The sequence below is a fragment of the Brachionichthys hirsutus genome, chromosome 3 (assembly GCF_040956055.1).
Source record: "Brachionichthys hirsutus isolate HB-005 chromosome 3, CSIRO-AGI_Bhir_v1, whole genome shotgun sequence".
Classification (NCBI taxonomy): domain Eukaryota; kingdom Metazoa; phylum Chordata; class Actinopteri; order Lophiiformes; family Brachionichthyidae; genus Brachionichthys; species Brachionichthys hirsutus.
The window spans coordinates 15,371,686-15,391,950 of record NC_090899.1 but is presented as its reverse complement, the minus strand read 5'-3'; the positions used below and the strand labels follow the sequence as shown (position 1 = coordinate 15,391,950).

General features: G+C 45.4%; 1 protein-coding gene across 1 annotated transcript; it reads left to right on the top strand.

Annotated features, from left to right (window-relative positions):
• The first annotated feature begins 4,846 nt into the window (after positions 1-4,846).
• On the top strand, positions 4,847-20,025 carry abhd5a (abhydrolase domain containing 5a). Its single transcript, XM_068756412.1, has 8 exons — positions 4,847-4,878; positions 9,126-9,206; positions 13,313-13,398; positions 15,327-15,702; positions 16,169-16,323; positions 17,157-17,268; positions 17,410-17,596; positions 18,321-20,025. The coding sequence occupies exons 1-8, from the start codon at positions 4,847-4,849 to the stop codon at positions 18,408-18,410; spliced, it is 1,119 nt and encodes a 372-aa protein (XP_068612513.1). The 3' UTR covers positions 18,411-20,025.
• Positions 20,026-20,265: the final 240 nt, after the last annotated feature.

Genomic DNA, 20,265 nt, shown 5'->3' with positions numbered 1-20,265 from the left:
TGTCCATGCCGTCTGATCTTATTGTCCAGTGTGTATTTTCCACGACTTATCGATGTTCTCCATGGAAACAATAAAGTATCCAACTTTATACCTTACATACTGAAGCTGAAGAATGAAAAAATACCATCATGGTGTCTGTTGCAGCTTTATGCCAGGATTAATGAAACCGTCTGGGTATTACTTAAAGGTGAGTTTTGGTCTCTTGACAGATACAATGAACTGGACAGACACTTACTGATAGCTTTCCCAGGGTAGAGCTTGGCCTGGCTGTGTCCCGGTACATGAGTCTCATCCTGGGCTCTCAATGTGTCCAACTCGTGCTTAATGATGCACTGACACTCCGCCATGCTGAGGAAGCCCTCCCCATCCCCTGGAGACAGAGCACATACAGTACGTAGAGCAGGGGGGTCAAACTCATTGTCTCCGAGGGCCACATCAGCATTACGGCTGCCCTCAAAGGGCCAGTTGTAATATGTAACTAAATGTAAATAAAATGTAACAACTCCTTAACATGCTGCTAAATAACTGTATTTACTACTCCATACTCCATTAAATTATAAATATTACATATGCAATTGCATAGTTCTAAAAATATATCGATACGTTACTGCCGTAAAAATATCCGCCATTGATTATTGACCGATATTTAGGGAATTTAACACAGTCATGTAGGGTGGGGGGGGGCTCTATCTCACCACTGAATATCATCTGGGTCGGATCCAGAGTGGAGTCAGCAACAAATATTTAATTTAACATTAAAACCCCATTTACAGATTAAAAATCAGTTACAAATACACATCAACTCTGATTCACTTTCACTTTTCAGCATTTTACAAAAACAAATGTCTGCACAAAGCTCTTGCGGGCCACAAAACATGACGTGGCGGGCCACATTGGCCCCCGGGCCTCGAGTTTGACACATATGGCGTAGACTAGACCAAACACACTGTAGAAACCGATAGCGTCGCTAAAACATACAATTCAAATGTATTTTTCCTCACAAAACTATTTCAACGATGAAAGAGAAAAGGTCAAACTGCAGAAATACTTTTATTTGCAAATATAATTAACACCAATGTAGACTAATTTTGCCCGACTGACCGAGTAGCCAGAATTTCAAGCTTCTTTTCCACATCCAACAATCAGTGATGGGGCCGCAGACTCAGGATAATTTATTCTTTATTTTACAGTCCAAGGACTTGCGATAAAAATAACTTCCTTCTTCATGCAGAGTCCTCCTGGTATTTACCTGTAAAGTCCGTAAAGTAGTGTTTGTTGCCGCAGGTGAAGCCTCTCATGGATCCATCATTGTACTCCTTGAAGAGTCCCATGTCCTCTGCACCAGACAATAGTCTCTGCACTGTAGCCCCCACCAGGAATATGTTGGGGTTTTCCTTCTCCTGACTCCCAACTCCACGGCCCAGCTGCTCCACCAGAAGCTCAGCACCTGGGACAAATCACAGGCGTCAGCAACGCTAGAACAGGGGTGGGCAAACTTTTTGACTCGCGGGCCACAATAGGTTCTAAAATTTGACAGGGGGGCCGGACCAAGAACAGATGGATGGAGTATTTCTGTGAGCTAATATAAATGACACATGAAAGCTATTGCATTAAAGGATTTGGCCTTTTACAGGTAGCATTACAGGGAAAAGGTCAAATGAATGAGGTTTAATTATAATACAATTTTATTTAATGATATAATTTGGACAAGTTTGGCGGGCCGGATTAAAAAGACCAACGGGCCGCATATGGCCCCCGGGCCTGGGTTTGCCCATGCCTGCGCTAGAAACTAATGAGCTGGAGCAATCCCACCTCCTTTCTGCTGCTGGTCTCTGATCCTTCTCAGCAGCCATGCTATGGTCTCCTCCTCAGCGTCAGAGGCCAGCTCCAGCACCACCAGAGGACTGAACCTGGTGCCGCTGCCGTCTCCTGAAGCCTGCAGCATCTTCCACTCCGCCCGGGGCACCTGCACCAACAAAGAGACAAATGGTAAATGGACTGCACTTTTCCCCTTCGCGGTGCCCGTTGCTTTATTTCACCCAAAATAATGCGTTGGTTTTATAGAGCGCTTTTGTGACACTCAAAGAATCTTGACATTGAATTATTCATTCACTCCGTACTGAAGCTACTATCGTAGCACAGCTACCCAGGGGTAGATACAGCTTCCCTGGGGTAGACTGACAGAAGCACCACCGAGTCCAAACCAACAACCTCCATTCACACAGGAAGTGTCTTGCCCAAGGACACAATGACCGTCGCCCAATCCGTGCTTACACCCACTATAGAGGTCAACAGCGTAGATCACCCGGGACTCCGTCGAAGAGCCCAGAGTTGTGTTTCTTTACCAGCTTTGTAATTACTGAAAACCTTCAGTAAACTTGGAGGATTCTAACATCTGGATGGACGGATGTTGAGGCAGTCTGTACGCAACACCCCACAACAGATTTTAGACTTGTAACAAGAAGAAACTGTCTGGAGCAGACACAGAAACTGTGCTGTGGGTCAGCCGCATGTCCGGTTGGATGAATTGCTGGTGTGTGAGGAAGGTGATGCTTTGATGCCGTTGGACATTCCAAAAGGTCAATTTTCCTACTCCCAGCCCAAGTGCACCTTTTTCACTGATTTCAGAAGTCCTGGATCATTCTGGAGTTCTCTTAATGGAATCCCAGAGAAACTTTGAAGAGAATGGTTCTTATAAGGAATGGGAACCAGGAATGGGCTCAGATTCGTCAGGAACAAGAAGCTTGTGTCTGGAGTTCCATCATGTTTGCCACTTAAGATTGTCTTCTTGAGCTGAGCAATTTTATTCTGATTCTGCGATATATATCGATATTTTGATTCCCCAGAGAGTATTGATTTTTCATCCGCGAGTATCGATACATTAAGCCTCATTCAAATCCCCCCGTGTGCCAAACTGTGCAGGAGCAAAGTCGAGCATTTCTAGGTTACCGAGACAACGTCTTCCTCTTCCAGTTAGAGCGGAGCAGATTGATGGCGAGTATAAATCCAGCACCTGCATGCTTAAAAGCAGATGTGTGCGAGCATTTCGGGTTTAAAAACAAAGGAAAGAGAAAAGTGCTTTCAGTTCCACTAATCAACCAAAGTCACTGGAGTGCAAAGACGTCCCCAGAATCAATGTCCCTTTAAAACATTTCAGAAAACCGCAAGATTAGTGTATTTAGGTGACTGTAAATAGATTAGCGTGTTTAGATTAGAATCGTTATTGTTTGATTTGGTTCTTCAAATAATATATTTTGCCAATTAATCTAAATGACAATAAAGTTGAGATATTTTTGCTCCCAACAAAAACCATCTAAATTGATCCAGTTTAAATCAGCATTCGCGTGAGGCTTGTAAACAGGAAGTGCTGTCGACGTTCAGGAATGCTCAGGCTGACGCCCTGCGTCAAACGCAGCTCCACAGCAGCAGAGGATCCGTCCTGCTGCTGCGGGTCCAGGTCTATCTATAGGAGCAGCATGCGGCCTGGGAGCAGACAGGGACAGCTGAGAGGCAGGCAGGCAGGCAGGCAGCCAGGCAGGTAGGCAGGCAGCCAGGCAGCCAGACAGGCAGACAGGCAGGCAGGCAGCCAGACAAGCAGCCAGGCAGGCAGACAGGCAGGCAGGCAGACAGGCAGGCAGCCAGACAGGCAGACAGGCAGCCAGACAGGCAGGCAGACAGGCAGCCAGGCAGGCAGCCAGACAGGCAGACAGGCAGCCAGACAAGCAGCCAGGCAGGCAGACAGGCAGGCAGGCAGACAGGCAGGCAGGCAGGCAGACAGGCAGGCAGACAGGCAGCCAGGCAGGCAGCCAGACAGACAGGCAGCCAGACAGGCAGCCAGACAGGCAGCCAGGCAGGCAGGCAGGCAGGCAGCCAGACAGAACTCCAGGCTGTCGTGCGTACACACACACCACCTCCGTGTTGAGGAAGCGTCTCTCTCTGGAGCTGAGATCAGTCAGAGTCCGTCTCAGGGTTCATGCTGGAGGCTGACGGCTACGGGTTCCGGCCGGACTCCGGCGTGTCCCGCGTCCCGCGTCCCGCGTCCCTAACCCTCGCCCTCCCAGAAAACTGCCTCATCTTCTATCCACATTCTGCTAGTCTGTACTCTGCAACATTGATCAAGCTATCATTGGTGAAGCACTAGAATGACAATAATCAATAACAGACATCACGTGATCCTCATTATACGAGTTAGGGTTAGGGTTAGTCCTCAAACAGCCCATTAGCCGTTTATTTGTGAATGAAGTCGCTTTCGTTTGATTCATCTGCATATTTTAATATTTGTTTAAAAATTACAATATTTATGTTCACATGCCAAATACTCGAATTATTGATGGTATAATTATCTAGCTAACTGCCTGGATTTTACTGCTCATATTAGAGCATTAAAGTGTAAAACTAAATATTTTTATTTCTAAATCTATATTTAGAGCTGGACTGCTCATTAAGTTTAACCATGTGCATGACTTGCAGAGTGAACACGTAACTTTTCAGGTACAGACTCGTCCAGCGTGACGGATAAACTGCATAAAGTACTCGCATAAAGTACGCACAGTTTTCTACCTTGAGCTACTTACCGACGCCTTTCCTGCTCAGCAATCCTGCAATGTTTGCTTTGACAGAAATCTACTTCCGCAATGGTCGGCAGCTGGGTGCGCTTATTTTTCTGCTGTTGGATAGAGCAGGGATCGCTGCTCTGGGCGGAGACAGGAGCAGTATAGGCGCGTTCAGCCGTATAGACACCGCTCGGTGGAGTCACGCTAAGCACTAAACCAAACGTCTCAGGCCATATTGGCTGACGTCAGCCTCTCTCATTCCACGTGACGGCGAATAGTATTGGTATTGCAGTATGGCCGAGCAAGCGGAAACGGCGAGAACAGGGTGAGCTCCACATCGTCCTTGTGTGGGAGTACATTAGCCTAGTATGGGGGGTATTAACATGTTATAAAGGGTTGCCTGGTTAGACTGGAGGGTATTAATATGTTATAAAGTGTTACCTTGTCAGACTGGAGGGTATTAATATGTTATAAAGTGTTGCCCTGTCAGACTGGAGGGTATTAACATGTTATAAAGTGTTGCCTGGTTAGACTGGAGGGTATTAATATGTTATAAAGTGTGACCCGGTCAGACTGGAGTATTAATATGTTATAAAGTGTTACCCGGTCAGACTGGAGGGTATTAATATGTTATAAAGTGTTACCTTGTCAGACTGGAGGGTATTAACATGTTATAACTGTTACCCAGTCAGACTGGAGGGTATTAACATGTCATAACTGTTACCCGGTCAGACTGGAGGGTATTAATATGTTATAAAGTGTTGCCTGGTTAGACTGGAGGGTATTAATATGTTATAAAGTGTTACGCTGTCAGACTGGAGGGTATTAATATGTTATAAAGTGTTACCCGGTCAGACTGGAGGGTATTAACATGTTATAAAGTGTTGCCTGATTAGACTGGAGGGTATTAATATTAATATGTTATAAAGTGTTACCCGGTCAGACTGGAGTATTAATATGTTATAAAGTGTTACCCGGTCAGACTGGAGGGTATTAATATGTTATAAAGTGTTACCTTGTCAGACTGGAGGGTATTAACATGTTATAACTGTTACCCAGTCAGACTGGAGGGTATTAACATGTCATAACTGTTACCCGGTCAGACTGGAGGGTATTAATATGTTATAAAGTGTTGCCTGGTTAGACTGGAGGGTATTAAAATGTTATAACTGTTACCCAGTCAGACTGGAGGGTATTAACATGTTATAAAGGGTTGCCCTGTCAGACTGGAGGGTATTAACATGTTATAAAGGGTTGCCTGGTTAGACTGGAGGGTATTAATATGTTATAAAGTGTTGCCCTGTCAGACTGGAGGGTATTAACATGTTATAAAGGGTTGCCTGGTTAGACTGGAGGGTATTAATATGTTATAAAGTGTTACACTGTCAGACTGGAGGGTATTATTATGTTATAAAGTGTTACCCTGTCAGACTGGAGGGTATTAACATGTTATAACTGTTACCCAGTCAAACTGGAGGGTATTAACATGTTATAACTGTTACCCGGTCAGACTGGAGAGTATTAACATGTTATAACTGCTACTCTGTCAGACTGGAGGGTATTAACATGTCATAAAGTGTTGCCCGGTCAGACTGGAGGGTATTAACATGTTATAACTGCTACTCTGTCAGACTGGAGGGTATTGACATGTTATAAAGGGTTGCCTTGTTAGACTGGAGGGTATTAACATGTTATAACTGTTACCTGGTCAGACTGGAGGGTATTAATATGTTATAAGTGTTGCCCTGTCAGACTGGTGGGTATTAATATGTTATAACTGTTACCCGGTCAGACTGGAGGGTATTAACATGTTCTCCTTCGATGTTTAACTTGGTAAACATTAAAAGAGTCAGACGCTCGATTTTAATGATGATGATGATGATGATGAATATATTTATTAGATAGACTGTTAGAGTACAGTAGCATGTATTACAGTACAAGTACAGTCAAACATCCTGTCTAAGAGGAGCATTTCAAAAAAGCCCTTGCAGTCTTGTTTCCATTGAAAGTCCTTCGTACATAAATCATCGACATTTAACAATACCAATAAAACTAATATTAAATTACTCAATTGATGCAAAATAACAATACATTAAAAATATAGATCAGGAGAGAGTCGTGATGACTATCTCCGTTTCTGTCCCCCTGAAAGGTGTATTTTTAGGGCCGTTTTGAAGGAGGCCAAAGAGGTGCATGTTTTGAGGGCGGGAGTCAAACAGTTCCACCCTTGGGGGGCAGTATTGTAAAAAGATGATTTACCCATGTTGGTCCTATAGGAGGGGGTAATCAGGTTGTTGTTTGAGCTCCCTCTAGTGTTGTGGCTGTGGGTGTCACTAAATCTGTGGAGGTGTTCCGTCAGGTATGCAGGGATTGAGGGGACTGAGGGCAGAGCTGCATTGACTATTTTAAATGCCAATCCCATTTTGAGCTGTTTAACCCTGTCTTCTACCCTGAGCCATTTTAGGCTAGCAAAATGTCCAGGAAGAAGGTGGGTCATGGGCCCCAGATTGAGGAGTAGCCGAATCAGTTTGTTTTGGGAGGTTTGGAGCCTGGTTTTCAGGGACATTTTGATGTTTGAATACCAGGAGGTGCTAGCATAGTCAAAGAGGGGCTGAACGAGGGCTCCAGCAAGCGTCCGGAGAGCACTTTTGTTGACAAAAGTAGACATTCTGCCCAAAAATCTTGTTCTTTGATTGACTTTTTTGATCACCTTAGTTGCCAAACTATCGCCAGACAGGTATTTGTCAAGAACACAGCCCAAATAGGTAATCTCTTCTTTGCTGGAGATGACTGTATTATCGACTGTGACCTTGAAATCATTAACATTACGGATTCTGGTGAGCTCAGAGCTGAGAGCTTCCTCAACCTGCACTTTGTCCTCTCCCGAAATCAGGAGTGCTGAGTCATCAGCTTCTGCTTTTTTCAAGTAGTTCCTCGTTGTTGGTTTTTCTGTACTCAGAGTAACATTTGTTTCTGAGCTTGATGGCATTCAATATTTCCCCCTTCATCCAAGGTTCTGTACGGGCTCTGACCCGAACAGCTGTTATGGGTGCTATCTTATCGATTACAGACAGAAATGCAGATTTAAAGGAAGACCAGGTCCCCTCGACAGAGGCGGAGTTTAAAGCATCCAGCGCTGTTGTTAGAGCTTCTGGGGAGTAATGCTTCATAGTTCTGCAGTTTATTTTGGATCAATGAGCTGCAGGTCTATGAATTTTACGAGTGCAGACGATCATGTTGTGATCACTTAAATTGCACTCGATGACACCACTGTTTTTGATTCTAGATTTGTCCGATGCCAGGATTAGATCTATGATGGCTTACCCTTGTAAATTGCTGAATCAGCTGGGTAAAGTTACAAATTACAGAAGCAGCTGTTGTTTTCAGGTGTTGCGTAGTGACGAAAACCTCTGGAGTAATAAGCCACATTTCCGAGGCCTCTGCTCGATGTGACCCCCTCCCCGTCACCGTGACGTATCTGCGCCGGGGGTATTCCGTGGCTGCTTTCCTCTTAGCGATATGCTGGAAGTGAAAATGGGCAGAACGCCTGCGCTGCTCGTTCTCCAGCTTGCTGCTGGGGGGGTACGGCGGCGGGCGATGTGGTGTTTGGCCGGGTTGTCTGCGGGAGGTTGGGTGTGATGTCCTCGGTGTGTGTGCTCCAGGTGTGTTTGCTCGAGGTGTTGCTGCTCCAGGTGTTGCTGCTCCAGGTGTGTTTGCTCCAGGTGTTGCTGCTCCAGGTGTTGCTGCTCCAGGTGCTGCCGCTCCAGATGTTGTGAGCCGCGTCGAAGGCTGAGTCGAACGGAGTCTCCGTAAAAGTTGAATTTGCGTTTCCTGGTCCCGGATTTGGGTGTATATTTCCAGACAGAAGTAAACTCAGACAAATGATTTTCCTTACTGTCCTCCCATCCAGCTGGTGCGTGTTTTTCCTCCTGGAGTGAAACCGCTTCAACTGGCCCAGAGTTTTAAAATGCGCTGAAGTAGCGGCACACAGAAAAAGTCCTTTTTTCCCCGATATCCTCGGTAAATGTACTTCCTGGGACTCGATGAAAATTAATCCATGTAAAGTTGCCGCGTCGATCAGCACAAAATAGTTCATTATTTTTGGGATGCTTTTTAGACAAAGATATTGCTTTCTCTTGTAGAGCAGTGATCGAGGTGGAATGCAGGAGCTCGCCAGGAGCTCACCTGCAGTGCGACCGCTCTCACCGGCCATCTCAGCAAACTCCTGATACTGATATTGTGAAGAAAATGAAGAAACTGTACAACGACAAGCAGCTTCATTCCTGTTTCAGTTTGACACTGAAGCAAAGACATGAATTCAGATATAACAGGTTCAGCCCTTCTTTGTGAAGACTGTTAATAAGATATACCTGATATACCTTTACAAATGGTACACCTAAGAGTGTTTACATGTCATTCCCATCACGGTTACTCGCCTGGAACTGCAGTATAAGGTTCTGTATGTATGTTAAATGAAGTTGGACTTGCAGCCATTACTGAACAACAGCTGTCTTATCTGACTGTCTTATCTGACAGTGTTCTTTGACCTCTCCCACTTGTTTCTGTCCTCAGGCTTGTTCAGAGAGCGCTGTCTGTCCCTGGTGTCCACAGTCTGGCCAGCAGCGTGTGGGGCTATGTGGACAGCTCAGTCAGGTAGGACAGGCCCCCTCACAAGATGCAGCAGAGGACGCCAGTAAGCAGCCCCTGCTGCAGGAAGGCTCTCCCTCTGTATCTCTATGCTTACCTTCAACATTAATACATGAAAGTTTGATTTTGGTTCCAATCTAATCACAATACTAGAAATACAATCAGAGATTGCAGACCCCGCCTCCAATAGACTATTGGATCTTGTGAGACAGTAAACAGGGCTTCCGGATCTGAGGAGCCAAACCTGCTCTAGCTTGCTGCTCCGGAACGTACTACAAGACTTCTTCTGGACTCTTTTTCCCATCATGCCATTCGTGTCCCTCCCTCTTAAAGTGGCAGACAGACAGACAAACAGACAAACAAACGCACCCAATTGCAATACCCTTGCCTCCCCTTCGGCGAGGGTAATAAGGAGCCTGAGGTGCTTGGCGGAGGTCTGCATGCAGAGACTTTATGTTAGCATACACATTACTAGGGCTGTAGCGATACACAAACCTTGCAATACAATACACAATATTCAAGATACTTTATTGTCATTATGCGAACAATATAAAATCGTGTGAAGGCCCACGGCTTAAGGCACACATCATAACATAACGAAAAACAAAAAATACAAAATCTCTTCTAAAGCAAAAATATATATACACTGAGAGAATGAGAATCGGTAAACAATAGTGCAAATCAGCAACAGCAGCACAGCAGGACAGGCTCCGAGCGTCCCCAGGGGGACAGGCTCCGAGCGTCCATTCCGAGTCCCAGGTCACTACAAGGGAACGACTGCTTTCACAGCCCGGGGGAAGAAGCTGTTCCTGAGCCTCGCGGTGCTGCTTCTTATTGTCCTGAACCGCTTCCCTGATGGGAGCGGGACAAACAGTCTGTGGCCTGGGTGGGTGGGGTCTGTGGAGATGCGTCTGGCCCTCCTCTGGACTCTGGAGGTGTAAACAGAGTCCAAATCAGGCAGACGGTGACCCACAATCCCCTGAGCTGTCCTCACCACCCGGGATAGGTCCTTCCTGTCCTGCGCCGTGCAGCTGCCGTCCCACACGGTCGCACTGAGACACAGGATGCTCTCTATCGTGGCCCGGTAGAAGTTTGCAAGCAGCACAGAGGAGAGTCCAGCCCGCTTCAGCTTCCTGAGGAAGAAGAGCCGTTGCTGGGCCTTCTTCACCAGGTGTCTGGTGTTGAGTGTCCAGGAGAGGTCAGAGGAGATGTGGATGCCCAGGAATGTAATGTTCTCCACACGCTCAACTGCTTCCCCTCGTATGCACAGGGGGGCGTGTTCAGTCTTCCTGGACCTCCTGTAGTCCCCTATGACCTCCTTGGTCTTGCTGGTGTTCAGAACAAGGCTGTTACTCGAGCACCACAGCATCAGGTTCTGGACCTCCTCTCTGTAGTGGGTCTCATCGTTGTTGGAGATGTGACCCACCACGGTGGTGTCGTCCGCAAACTTCACAACCATGTTTGTGGAGTGGATGGCTCACGATGCGATTCGATACACTTAGATCATTTTCTGAAAGATTTTAAAGGGACAAGGTGATTTTGGTGACGTCTTGAGAGTGTTCCATTGACTTGGATAGAATTAATAGAGGAGTTCGTCCTTTCCGTAACAGTATCCCACAATGCAACGCTTGGCAGCGTTTACAACTTTACAGAGACGTACACGATTGCTAATCATAACGCGCAATCTTTCCCAAGTATTCACTGGACAGTAACTCTTCATTGGATTCTATAACATGAAGTATTACGAGTCACTAGACAAGAAGGCTTTTACTCATTACGAGGAAGCGGCTGTGATTGGGTCAACGATCCTGACAAGATCGAGTGGAGTAACGATACTTCCTGTTCCCTGATGTTTCCTACCCGGACTTAATCAATGACCTCATCTTTCAACCCAGGACATTCTACTCTTTGAAGGACTTTCAGAATCATCAGAGTCTTGACAGCTATGATCGTTTTATTCTGGACGGGTCCGTGATGTTTGTGTTTCTTTGCCTAAACCAAGCTCTGGGCTCTGGATCCAGAATCTGATTCTGATTCTGATTCTCTGCTCCCATAATCCAAACTACTTTTAGAAACAGGCACATCAATTTAATGTGGAACGTGGGCTTCATTTATTACTCTTTATTTATCTATTTATTGGGGTCCAAGAGCTTAAAATCACAATACCAAATTACATTCACATAATTAGGCCTAATACAAAATACAATAAATGAATTATAAATACAATTACAGATTCAAATCATGATTCTACACAACATTAAAATCACTCAATCTATATTTTAACTGAGTCAATGGCAGTGTGAGTTTAGGGGTCACATCCGAGCTTTGGGACAATGGCTGAAGATCATGGAAATGAAGCTGCCCCCTCTGGACCGCAGGGTTAGTTGCGTTTGATGTCTGTCTTCCTTCTGTGGTCGCTCTTCCTTTCCTTTACCATGTCTTATGAAACTCACTTATGCATGTATCTCATCTAACTGAAGTGATGCCAGAATGCGTTCGATGCTCTAAACAGCACTGTTCTCCTCAGACAGTTGGACTTTGAGAAAGGTACAATTAAATGGCAATTATCACCAACATGTCACCTGTCGAGTGACATGTTGGTGATAGTTGTCACTGGACACCAATTTGTCAACAAAGAAAACCTTTTGAATATGTCAGTATGCATATGGCAAAGCATGTTTATATTTAACTTATTGTGTACCTTCAGCCGCCCTAGGGTGGTCTGCATCTCATTCACATTTGTTCTGTAACCATGAGAGATGATTGTCTAACTCAGCGTTTCTCAAATAGTGGGGCATGTAATTGCACATCCACTACAGTAGGTGGCAGTGGCGCGTTCATTGTCAGAGTGTGCGCAGGGAGTATTAGCTCGTGCACACAGCAGAGTTATGACGTAACGAGCAGTCAGTGAACGAACAAAAATAACAGAAAATAATTGAGAAGCACTGGTCTAACTTAACACACAGGAGTTTAGTCTTGGACACTTGTTCTATCATAGTTGTGTCAATAATCAAATTAAAGTCACAAGGTCTAATTAGTGTATATTTGGTACCGAAAACAATGTGGAGTGTGGGCTGGTGACTGGAGAGGGGCCAGTCTGCCTCCAGAGCACTGCCGAGGTGCCCTTGAGCAAGGCACCGTCCCCCCACGGCTCCAGGTGCGCCGATCATGGCGGCGCCTTCACCCGATTCCCTCTCCGCGTGATAGGGCCCTTTGATGCATGTATTAGTGTGTGGTTGTTTTGAGGGGCCCGTTGTTCTAGGGTGAAAACGCGATTTCGTTGTGTGTTGCAGTGTAGAAAGTGTGAAAGATAATGATAAATAAAGCATTTCATTTCATTTCATTCACCTTAACCCAATTGATATTGACATCGAGTTGAGTTTGTAAAGTTTGGCCAAGATTAGTAATTGAAGGAAATGCACAGAACAAAGTTGCGTCATCTGCATACAGTACTACATCCGCACTCACAACATCATGACTAAGTCATTTACAAAGACTGAAAATAAAAGTGGGCCCAAACAGCTGCCCTGCAAAATACCACATGGTAAATGTTTATTATTAGAAAAGCTACCATTAAAAAATACTTGCTGATTTCTGTCATGAAGGAAACTTCTTATCAATGAAAGACACATTAGTGAAAACCCATAATATTTAAATGAGACATCTACTCTTTTTCCACAAGTTAATGATTTTTCAGTGGCAAAGAGCACACAACCAAGCCATGAAACAAGCAAACAGGAAGTGACACAATACGCTCACCGGGGTATGTCAGTACATCGATTCTCAAACGACGGCTGTCAAATCAACATTACTGTCCCTTATGGGACTCACCATCAAATAGCCTTATAAGTTAAAATATAAATTATTCGGCGGAAATGTACATACTTTATTTTAACTCCTTCCTAAAAGAGCTAAAAATTAAAGCTTTTTTTTTTACAAAATGAAACATTTGCCAATGAAATCAGGGAAGTACTCTTTTATAGACAAAAGTATGAAATAATATGTAGTCTTTAGTGCAGTCATGTTTTATTTTTGATTCTTTTTTGAGTATAGTCAAATACTGTTGTGTTGTATGCTGTAATTCTCATATTCATGCCTTTCTGTGTATGTAGGTGGTGCTGGATCCCCGGCTGGATGCCATCATGGTGTCCCACCTCTCAGGACCAGCTGCAGACCGCTGAAGACATGATGTTGCGATGTGAGTAGCAGAGCATTTCAGTTTGCACAGATGGCTGGCAGTGGCAAGGCTAAACAGTCCTAAGCCTCTACGAGTAGTGTCACCTGTGCCTCACCCTTACGCAACAGGTGCAAATTTGCACATTTAGTTACATATTTCTTTCCTTGGAAATGCTAAAAAGGTGTGTAAAATATTTTGTTCGATCTATTGACTTTTTTTCCTCCCACTCCTGTGGAATGAAAGAAATGGGTCCAGCTCTCGTCCAAGGGGTCCGGTCCTCGGTAGAGGACTATGTAAGCTGGTGTTGAGGAGACTCCACCCCGCCCACTCTGGTGAAGCATGCAGCAGAACAGCCACGCCCGTTACCGGCAGCTCTCTTCTGTGATCTTTCGTGACTTGGACAGTAGGTCCCAACGATGTGTTCATTTCATTGGCTAGAGCAGCCAATAAGAACCACTTAAAAGTTGACACATTTATTCCACCCCTTTCGGATTCTGTATTGAAAAAAGGCTTAAAAGATTAGTCGATTCAAAATTGAAAAACTTTGGATAAACAGAAAAAAGGGGGGAAAATGACACATTTTTTCAGATGAAATCTATCATTTAAAAAAACCCAGGAAAAATCAGGAATGAAATGTTCAAATGTAAAACATGAAACATGTCCCTGGTGGGGGCTGTCTCAGATCTCCTCCTCCAGGCCGGGCATTGATCATCTGATCACTCTTGGAGGACGTGACATGGCGTTGACCAAGCTTTGACGTTAACTCAGACCTCCTGTGACGTTAACCTGAGGCTACGTTCTATTTTCACACAAGCACTTCCCTTTTTCTTACATCAAAAGAAAACTTCTCAGGACACATAAATGTTAACATTTCAAAGGCACACATATAACAATATACGATTTTGTATTACTGTGAACATCACTTTGTAACATCACATCCTTCCATCAAGCAATTTTAAAACTCCTTATGATTAACACTTAAAGCATAGATCTTATAACGCCTTTGATCTTTAATAGTGCAGAGCTTAATTTCTCTTTAATACCGTGATCTTGCTTTCTTCTGCTTGGGATGTAGAACTGGAGGCCTTTTGAGTTCAGCATTTCTTGACTCTTCATCAAATGTCTAAACTGGTATTTGTTGTATTTCTTTGGTCCTAAACAATGTTTAAACCGAGAGAAACGTCTAACCTTCACTGTCCCTCTTATTGTCTCATTTCTAATCCTGTCCAACCTGGACACTCCCAAGGAGAACCTCAGCATCTTCATCTCCTCCCCTTCTAGCTCCGCCTCCTGTCTTTTCCTCAGAGCCACTGTCTCTAAGCCGTCCATCATGTCTCTCCTCACTACTGTCTCTCAGCCGTCCATCATGGCTGTCCTCACCACTGTCTCTAAGCCGTCCATCATGCTGTCCTCACCACTGTCTCTAAGATGTCCATCATGTCTTGTAGACCTGTCCCTTCGTCCTATCACAGAACACACCTGATACTTTCCTCCCCCCCCGTTCCAGCCTGCCTGCACACGATTCTTCACCTCCTTTCCACATTCTCTCCATCACTCTGCTCTGTTGACCCGAGGTACCTGAAGTCCTCTCCCTTCTTTACGTCTCTTCCTTGTAGCTTCACTGTCCCCCCTGGGACCTTCTCATGTACACACATGTACTCTGTTTTACTGCTGCTCACCTTCATCCCTCTCTTTTCTAGAGCAGACCTCCACCTCTCTAGATTCTCCTCTGCTCTCCCAGCATCCCTTCTCCCTTATACTGGTGGTATATCTTGCGTATGTGCAGTTGCTGTGACTCGGCTAATCTCATTCTGTCAGAAACATGGAGGTCAGCTCGTTTACTTGCATTTAGGGCAGCGCTTCACTACAAGATCATCAAACAGAACTTCATCATAAGTTCTCTACTGCAAAGAAATGATCACATAATCGTTCTTTGTCCACCTTGACAGGTATAGACGACACCTTCCTAAAACAGCATGTCCCCATCTCCACCAGCAGCCGGCTGTGGACCCTGACGTTCAGCAGTGACTCTGTAAAGCACAGAACTCCCATGGTTCTGTTGCATGGATTTGGCGGCGGCGTGGGCCTTTGGGCTCAGAATCTGGAGGCGCTCTCACAGAATCGGCCCGTCCTAGCTCTGGATCTGCTGGGCTTCGGGCAGAGCAGCCGGCCCCAGTTCTCTGCAAATGCTCGGGAGGTGGAAGAGCAGTTTGTGGAGTCGATAGAGCAGTGGAGAGCTAAGGTGGGGCTGGAGACCATGATTCTCTTGGGACACAACCTGGGAGGATACCTGGCTGCGTCGTACTCTATTAAATACCCAGGCAGGTGAGGGCACCTTCTGACACCGTTCTTATCTTACTGTTGTTCATTTTCTCATTTCGAGAAGCAAAAAATAAATTAAAGTCTTTATTTATAGTGATGAAAGTCATAAAGCAAAGCACAAAGCAACAGTCAGAAAATGTGGCTGTAAGTGGGTCAGGACCTTTTGATTAATCTCATTTATAGTACGTTAATATATTATTAAAGCAGAGAGCAGTTATTCAGTTGTTATTCATTTAAAGATGTTATCTTATGTTGACAAAATTACAAATATCTTTCTAGAGACAGATTCTCATGACCAGAGTAAAGCTCCCGAGTTCCCGTTATCAAAGATCTGCAGCATGCAGCATGAATCTGGCTGCATGTTGCACGCTGCACGCCCCAGATAACCTACTTACCAAGGGAATGTGTATTTCATTCATTCATCAATTGATTGATTGATTGATTGATTGATTGATTGTCTGGCCGACAGAGTAAAGCACGTACTGCTGGTGGAGCCGTGGGGGTTCCCCGAGCGCCCGGACACAGTGGAGGCCGATCACTCCATCCCGGTCTGGATCAAAGCCCTCGGGGCCATGTTCAGCCCCTTTAACCCACTGGCTGGTCTCAGACTGGTCGGGCCGCTGGGTAAGACTGGGCTTCGGTTCATTTCCACAAGAATAGACGCAGCATGCCGTTTGGGAACATGTTGAAAGAAATGTTGAATGCATAGCTCGAGTAGTGTGACAATGCTATTTTAAGTGTTATAAATAATATACAGTACAAAAATATACAGCAGGCAGGGGCAACCTGTCCAACCAATTCAACATTGTATCCTCTTTTCAGCATTTTTAACAATCAAAAACTCAAATGACATTCTTAAGAAAGCATTCATTGAATAAAAATCAAAAATGTCAATATAACTTGGGGGCTATATTGCAATGAAACTTTCATTTTGCACTGCGGGCCTCAAATGATTATCCCACGGGCTGCAAGTTTGAGACCCTGCTGTAGATTCACTCGTTCATTCAGGTTTTTACCACCTGCCCTACTGTTGTTGTTTTTTGCATCTATGAGGTTCATTGTGAAAACACAAACTGACTAATCTCACCCATGTACCAGGAATGACATGAACATATTTTATACTTTTACTTTTACGAGCCCAGTGACTGCTCGAGTGAAACGCCCTCTATTCATGTGGATTCAGGATTCCAGGGGGAAATGGCGTCCTCTGACAGCTCATGTGATTCTCTCCGGACGCCCCCTGGGGTGTGGTCTGCATCAAAAGTGTTGCTCTGGTTTTGATCTTTTGCTCCTTTGAGCATCAAAGCATCAAGGTTAACCACCACGGATCCCTCCATTTGCTTCAACCCTCCCCATCGTTAATAATCATGTATTTATATAATAATGAGGCAGCCTCGTCTCTTCAGAGCTACAAGCTTGCTTTTGACAGCGAAGTGTCTCCTCTGCTGCCCCTGCAGGTCCGACTCTCGTGCAGACTCTGAGACCCGATTTCAAGAGGAAATTCTCATCCATGTTCAGTGACAACACAGTTTCTAACTACATCTACCACCTGAATGTTCAAACCCCCAGGTACAACTTCCTGTCTCGCTGACTCGTTAATGTTGCTTATCTTCATAACCGCAATGAAAGACATTTTCTCCTTCCCTTTGTTCAAGCCCGTTGAGAGTTTTACCTGCACAGTGAATGAATTCTTCTTCTGCATTGTAACAGTGGGGAAACGGCTTTCAAGAACATGACTGTTCCCTATGGCTGGGCTAAGAGGCCTATGCTGGAGAGAATGGACCAGCTTCAGCCTGACGTCCCCATCACCGTCGTCTATGGATCGCGCTCCAGCGTCGACAGCAACTCCGGCAGCAGCATCAAAACGCTGAGGCCAAACTCACACGTGGAGATCATAGTAAGTTCAGTGTCTTGGATCAGAGGACTTTACTAAGAGCTTCTCCAGACAATCCACATCAAAATGTATTTTACTGGAAAGACAGACTTTCATACCTCCTTGATACTTCTACAGAAATACCGTGGTTAGGATTTAAAGTATTACTCTTAGTAATAATAGAGATTGTCGGGTGGTGAAAAGTATACTTCCAGGGTGGATGTCAAGCTTCTCGGTGACAGGGCGCTGGGGATGGATGAGATCTTGAGTTTCTGGTTTCTGGTCTGCAGGGACTGTCTTGGTTGACACGTCTCTCCTCACCAGAGGTGAACAGAAAGGTGACACTGGCAAACATTAAAAGGCAAGCTCAACGTAAGATGAGTGGAAGATTTATTAGCAATCTCAAAGAGACAAAGGGAACACAGGTGGGGAGCCAACCTCCCGATTCGGACCTGCAGGAAGAGAAGAGAGAAACAAGGGGTCGCTGACATACAACCGTGATTGGTTCCGAGGGTTTTAACATGGTCATAAGTCGGCCCATGTTAAATTAGTCTGTCTGTCTGTCTGTGTGTGTGTGTGTGTGTTGGTCTCCACGACAGACACACACACACACACAAGAATTTATCACAAAATGTCATTTTAAAGCAGAAATGGCTGAAAATGAAACATTTATTTTATGGTGGAGCTCTTCGGTCCGCACTGCTCTCTGCTCTGTCCTTACTAACCGACGTTCTCTACGCTCCTGCAGACGATCCGTGGCGCCGGACACTACGTGTACGCTGACCAGCCACAGGACTTCAACAGCAGAGTGTTGGAAGTGTGTGATAAAGTGGACTGAAGCAGAAGCGGGCCGGGTTACTGAACCCTGGAGGAAAATGGGAGCCCCCCAAACTGATTTTAACTTCAGCCGCCAGAGTGGAAACCCCGTCCCTCTTCCTCAAGGCAGGGGCATGGAGCCTTGCTGCTTTGGACTTGGACCTTGACTCAGACTCAGCTGACATCACTGATCAAAACGCCATCTCAGTGTTTTTCCCAGCATTCCCTCAATAGTCCAACGATGCAATACCCGTGTTTTGTTGAGTTAAGAGTAGTTTCTAATATTATGTCGTTCGTGTTTGCTGCACGTTGTCAGAAACCACCGGGGCAGGAACCACCGGGGCAAGAACCACAGGGGCAGGAACCACAGGGGCAGGAACCACCGGGGCAAGAACCACAGGGGCAGGAACCACCGGGGCAAGAACCACAGGGGCAGGAACCACCGGGGCAGGAACCACAGGGGCAGGAACCACAGGGGCAGGAACCACAGGGGCAAGAACCACAGGGGCAAGAACCACAGGGGCAGGAACCACAGGGGCAAGAACCACAGGGGCAGGAACCACAGGGGCAAGAACCACAGGGGCAAGAACCACAGGGGCAGGAACCACCGGGGCAGGAACCACAGGGGCAGGAACCACGGGGGCAGGAACCACGGGGGCAGGAACCACAGGGGCAGGAACCACATCAAGAGGCATCAAGTCCTTCCTGCTTAGAAGCTGCTTCTATTGCACAGACAGACGTTCTGAGTCTTTAGAGCCGTCCCCCTGGCAGCGCGGCAGTCAATCAGTACAGTAGTTTAACAATTCAATGTGCAATTTGCCTTTATTGATCTAATATCCTCAATATCACGATTTCTCCCAGTAAAGATGAAAACTAAAGACGATTCATTACAAATAATTACATTAAAGAAGCGACCCGGAAGCAGCAGAATATTTCTTCCTCATTGAGCTAAAGCAACTACCATACATGTGCTTCCTCCACAGTCCACGTTTAGAGACATGGAGGTACTCGTGCCACATACTGCTGCGCGTTATTATTTATTGTGATTATTTGAACTTGTGGGCCGACCCCCAGTCAGACTGCTTTTGACATCAGCTGAGGATTTTGGCCACCATTTGCCTCTTTTGAGCATTTTAAGCATATTTCATGACCTGTGTAGAAAATGATCCTCGTCTTGCGTGCCTAATTCAGCGACTGCAGGGTAACAGTGTAAAGTAAAATAAGTTACGTATTAAAGCAAGCAGTGGAAAGCCTGTTAAGTGTCAAAGGATTGATGGACTCTCATGCCTCTGCCTCTTCTGCTGCTCGTGTAGAAAGAATATATTCTACACATATCCTCATTTAATCTGTGTCTATGAGATGAACCTGCAGGAGTTGTGCGCCGGTGTTCGTGTAACCTTTACCCTAAAAGGGTTTGACGAATGGCCTATGGGCACAGCAGCATTAATACCGGAGTCGATTCACCAGGAAACAGATATTTGAACTTACACTAAGTTTATTCTGTTTCTTATTGTTGATATGTAAAAGTATTTTATTGTAAAAATGATTGTTCTTGCCTAAATATCCCATCCCATGACAGTGGTTCAATTCCTCCTGTATATCTCAATGTAAATACAAATAAAGAGTGTGGGACACTACATCGTGGTTCCTTTACCCCCCCCCCCCCCCCCCCCCCCCAAATCACACATGAATAACATTGGTCTGGCTGGTATTTGCATCACATGCTAAACTGCAGCACTACGCTCATTTGGCCTCTTGCCCTCGCTTCATTCTAACGGTTCCAATGCTTCCTGTGCTTTCAGCAGAGCTGTAGTTCTCCCATGCTGCCACTAGAGAGCACTTGCGTGCCGATGAGGCGGCAGGGAGGTGTCACTCTT

Excerpts from the sequence above, each read along its gene's own strand:
- abhd5a (XM_068756412.1), top strand. The coding sequence starts at position 4,847 with ATGGCCGAGCAAGCGGAAACGGCGAGAACAGG. Across the intron at positions 13,399-15,326 it reads TGAAGACATGATGTTGCGAT|GTATAGACGACACCTTCCTA; the intron begins GTGAGTAGCAGA and ends CCACCTTGACAG. Across the intron at positions 16,324-17,156 it reads CAGACTGGTCGGGCCGCTGG|GTCCGACTCTCGTGCAGACT; the intron begins GTAAGACTGGGC and ends CTGCCCCTGCAG.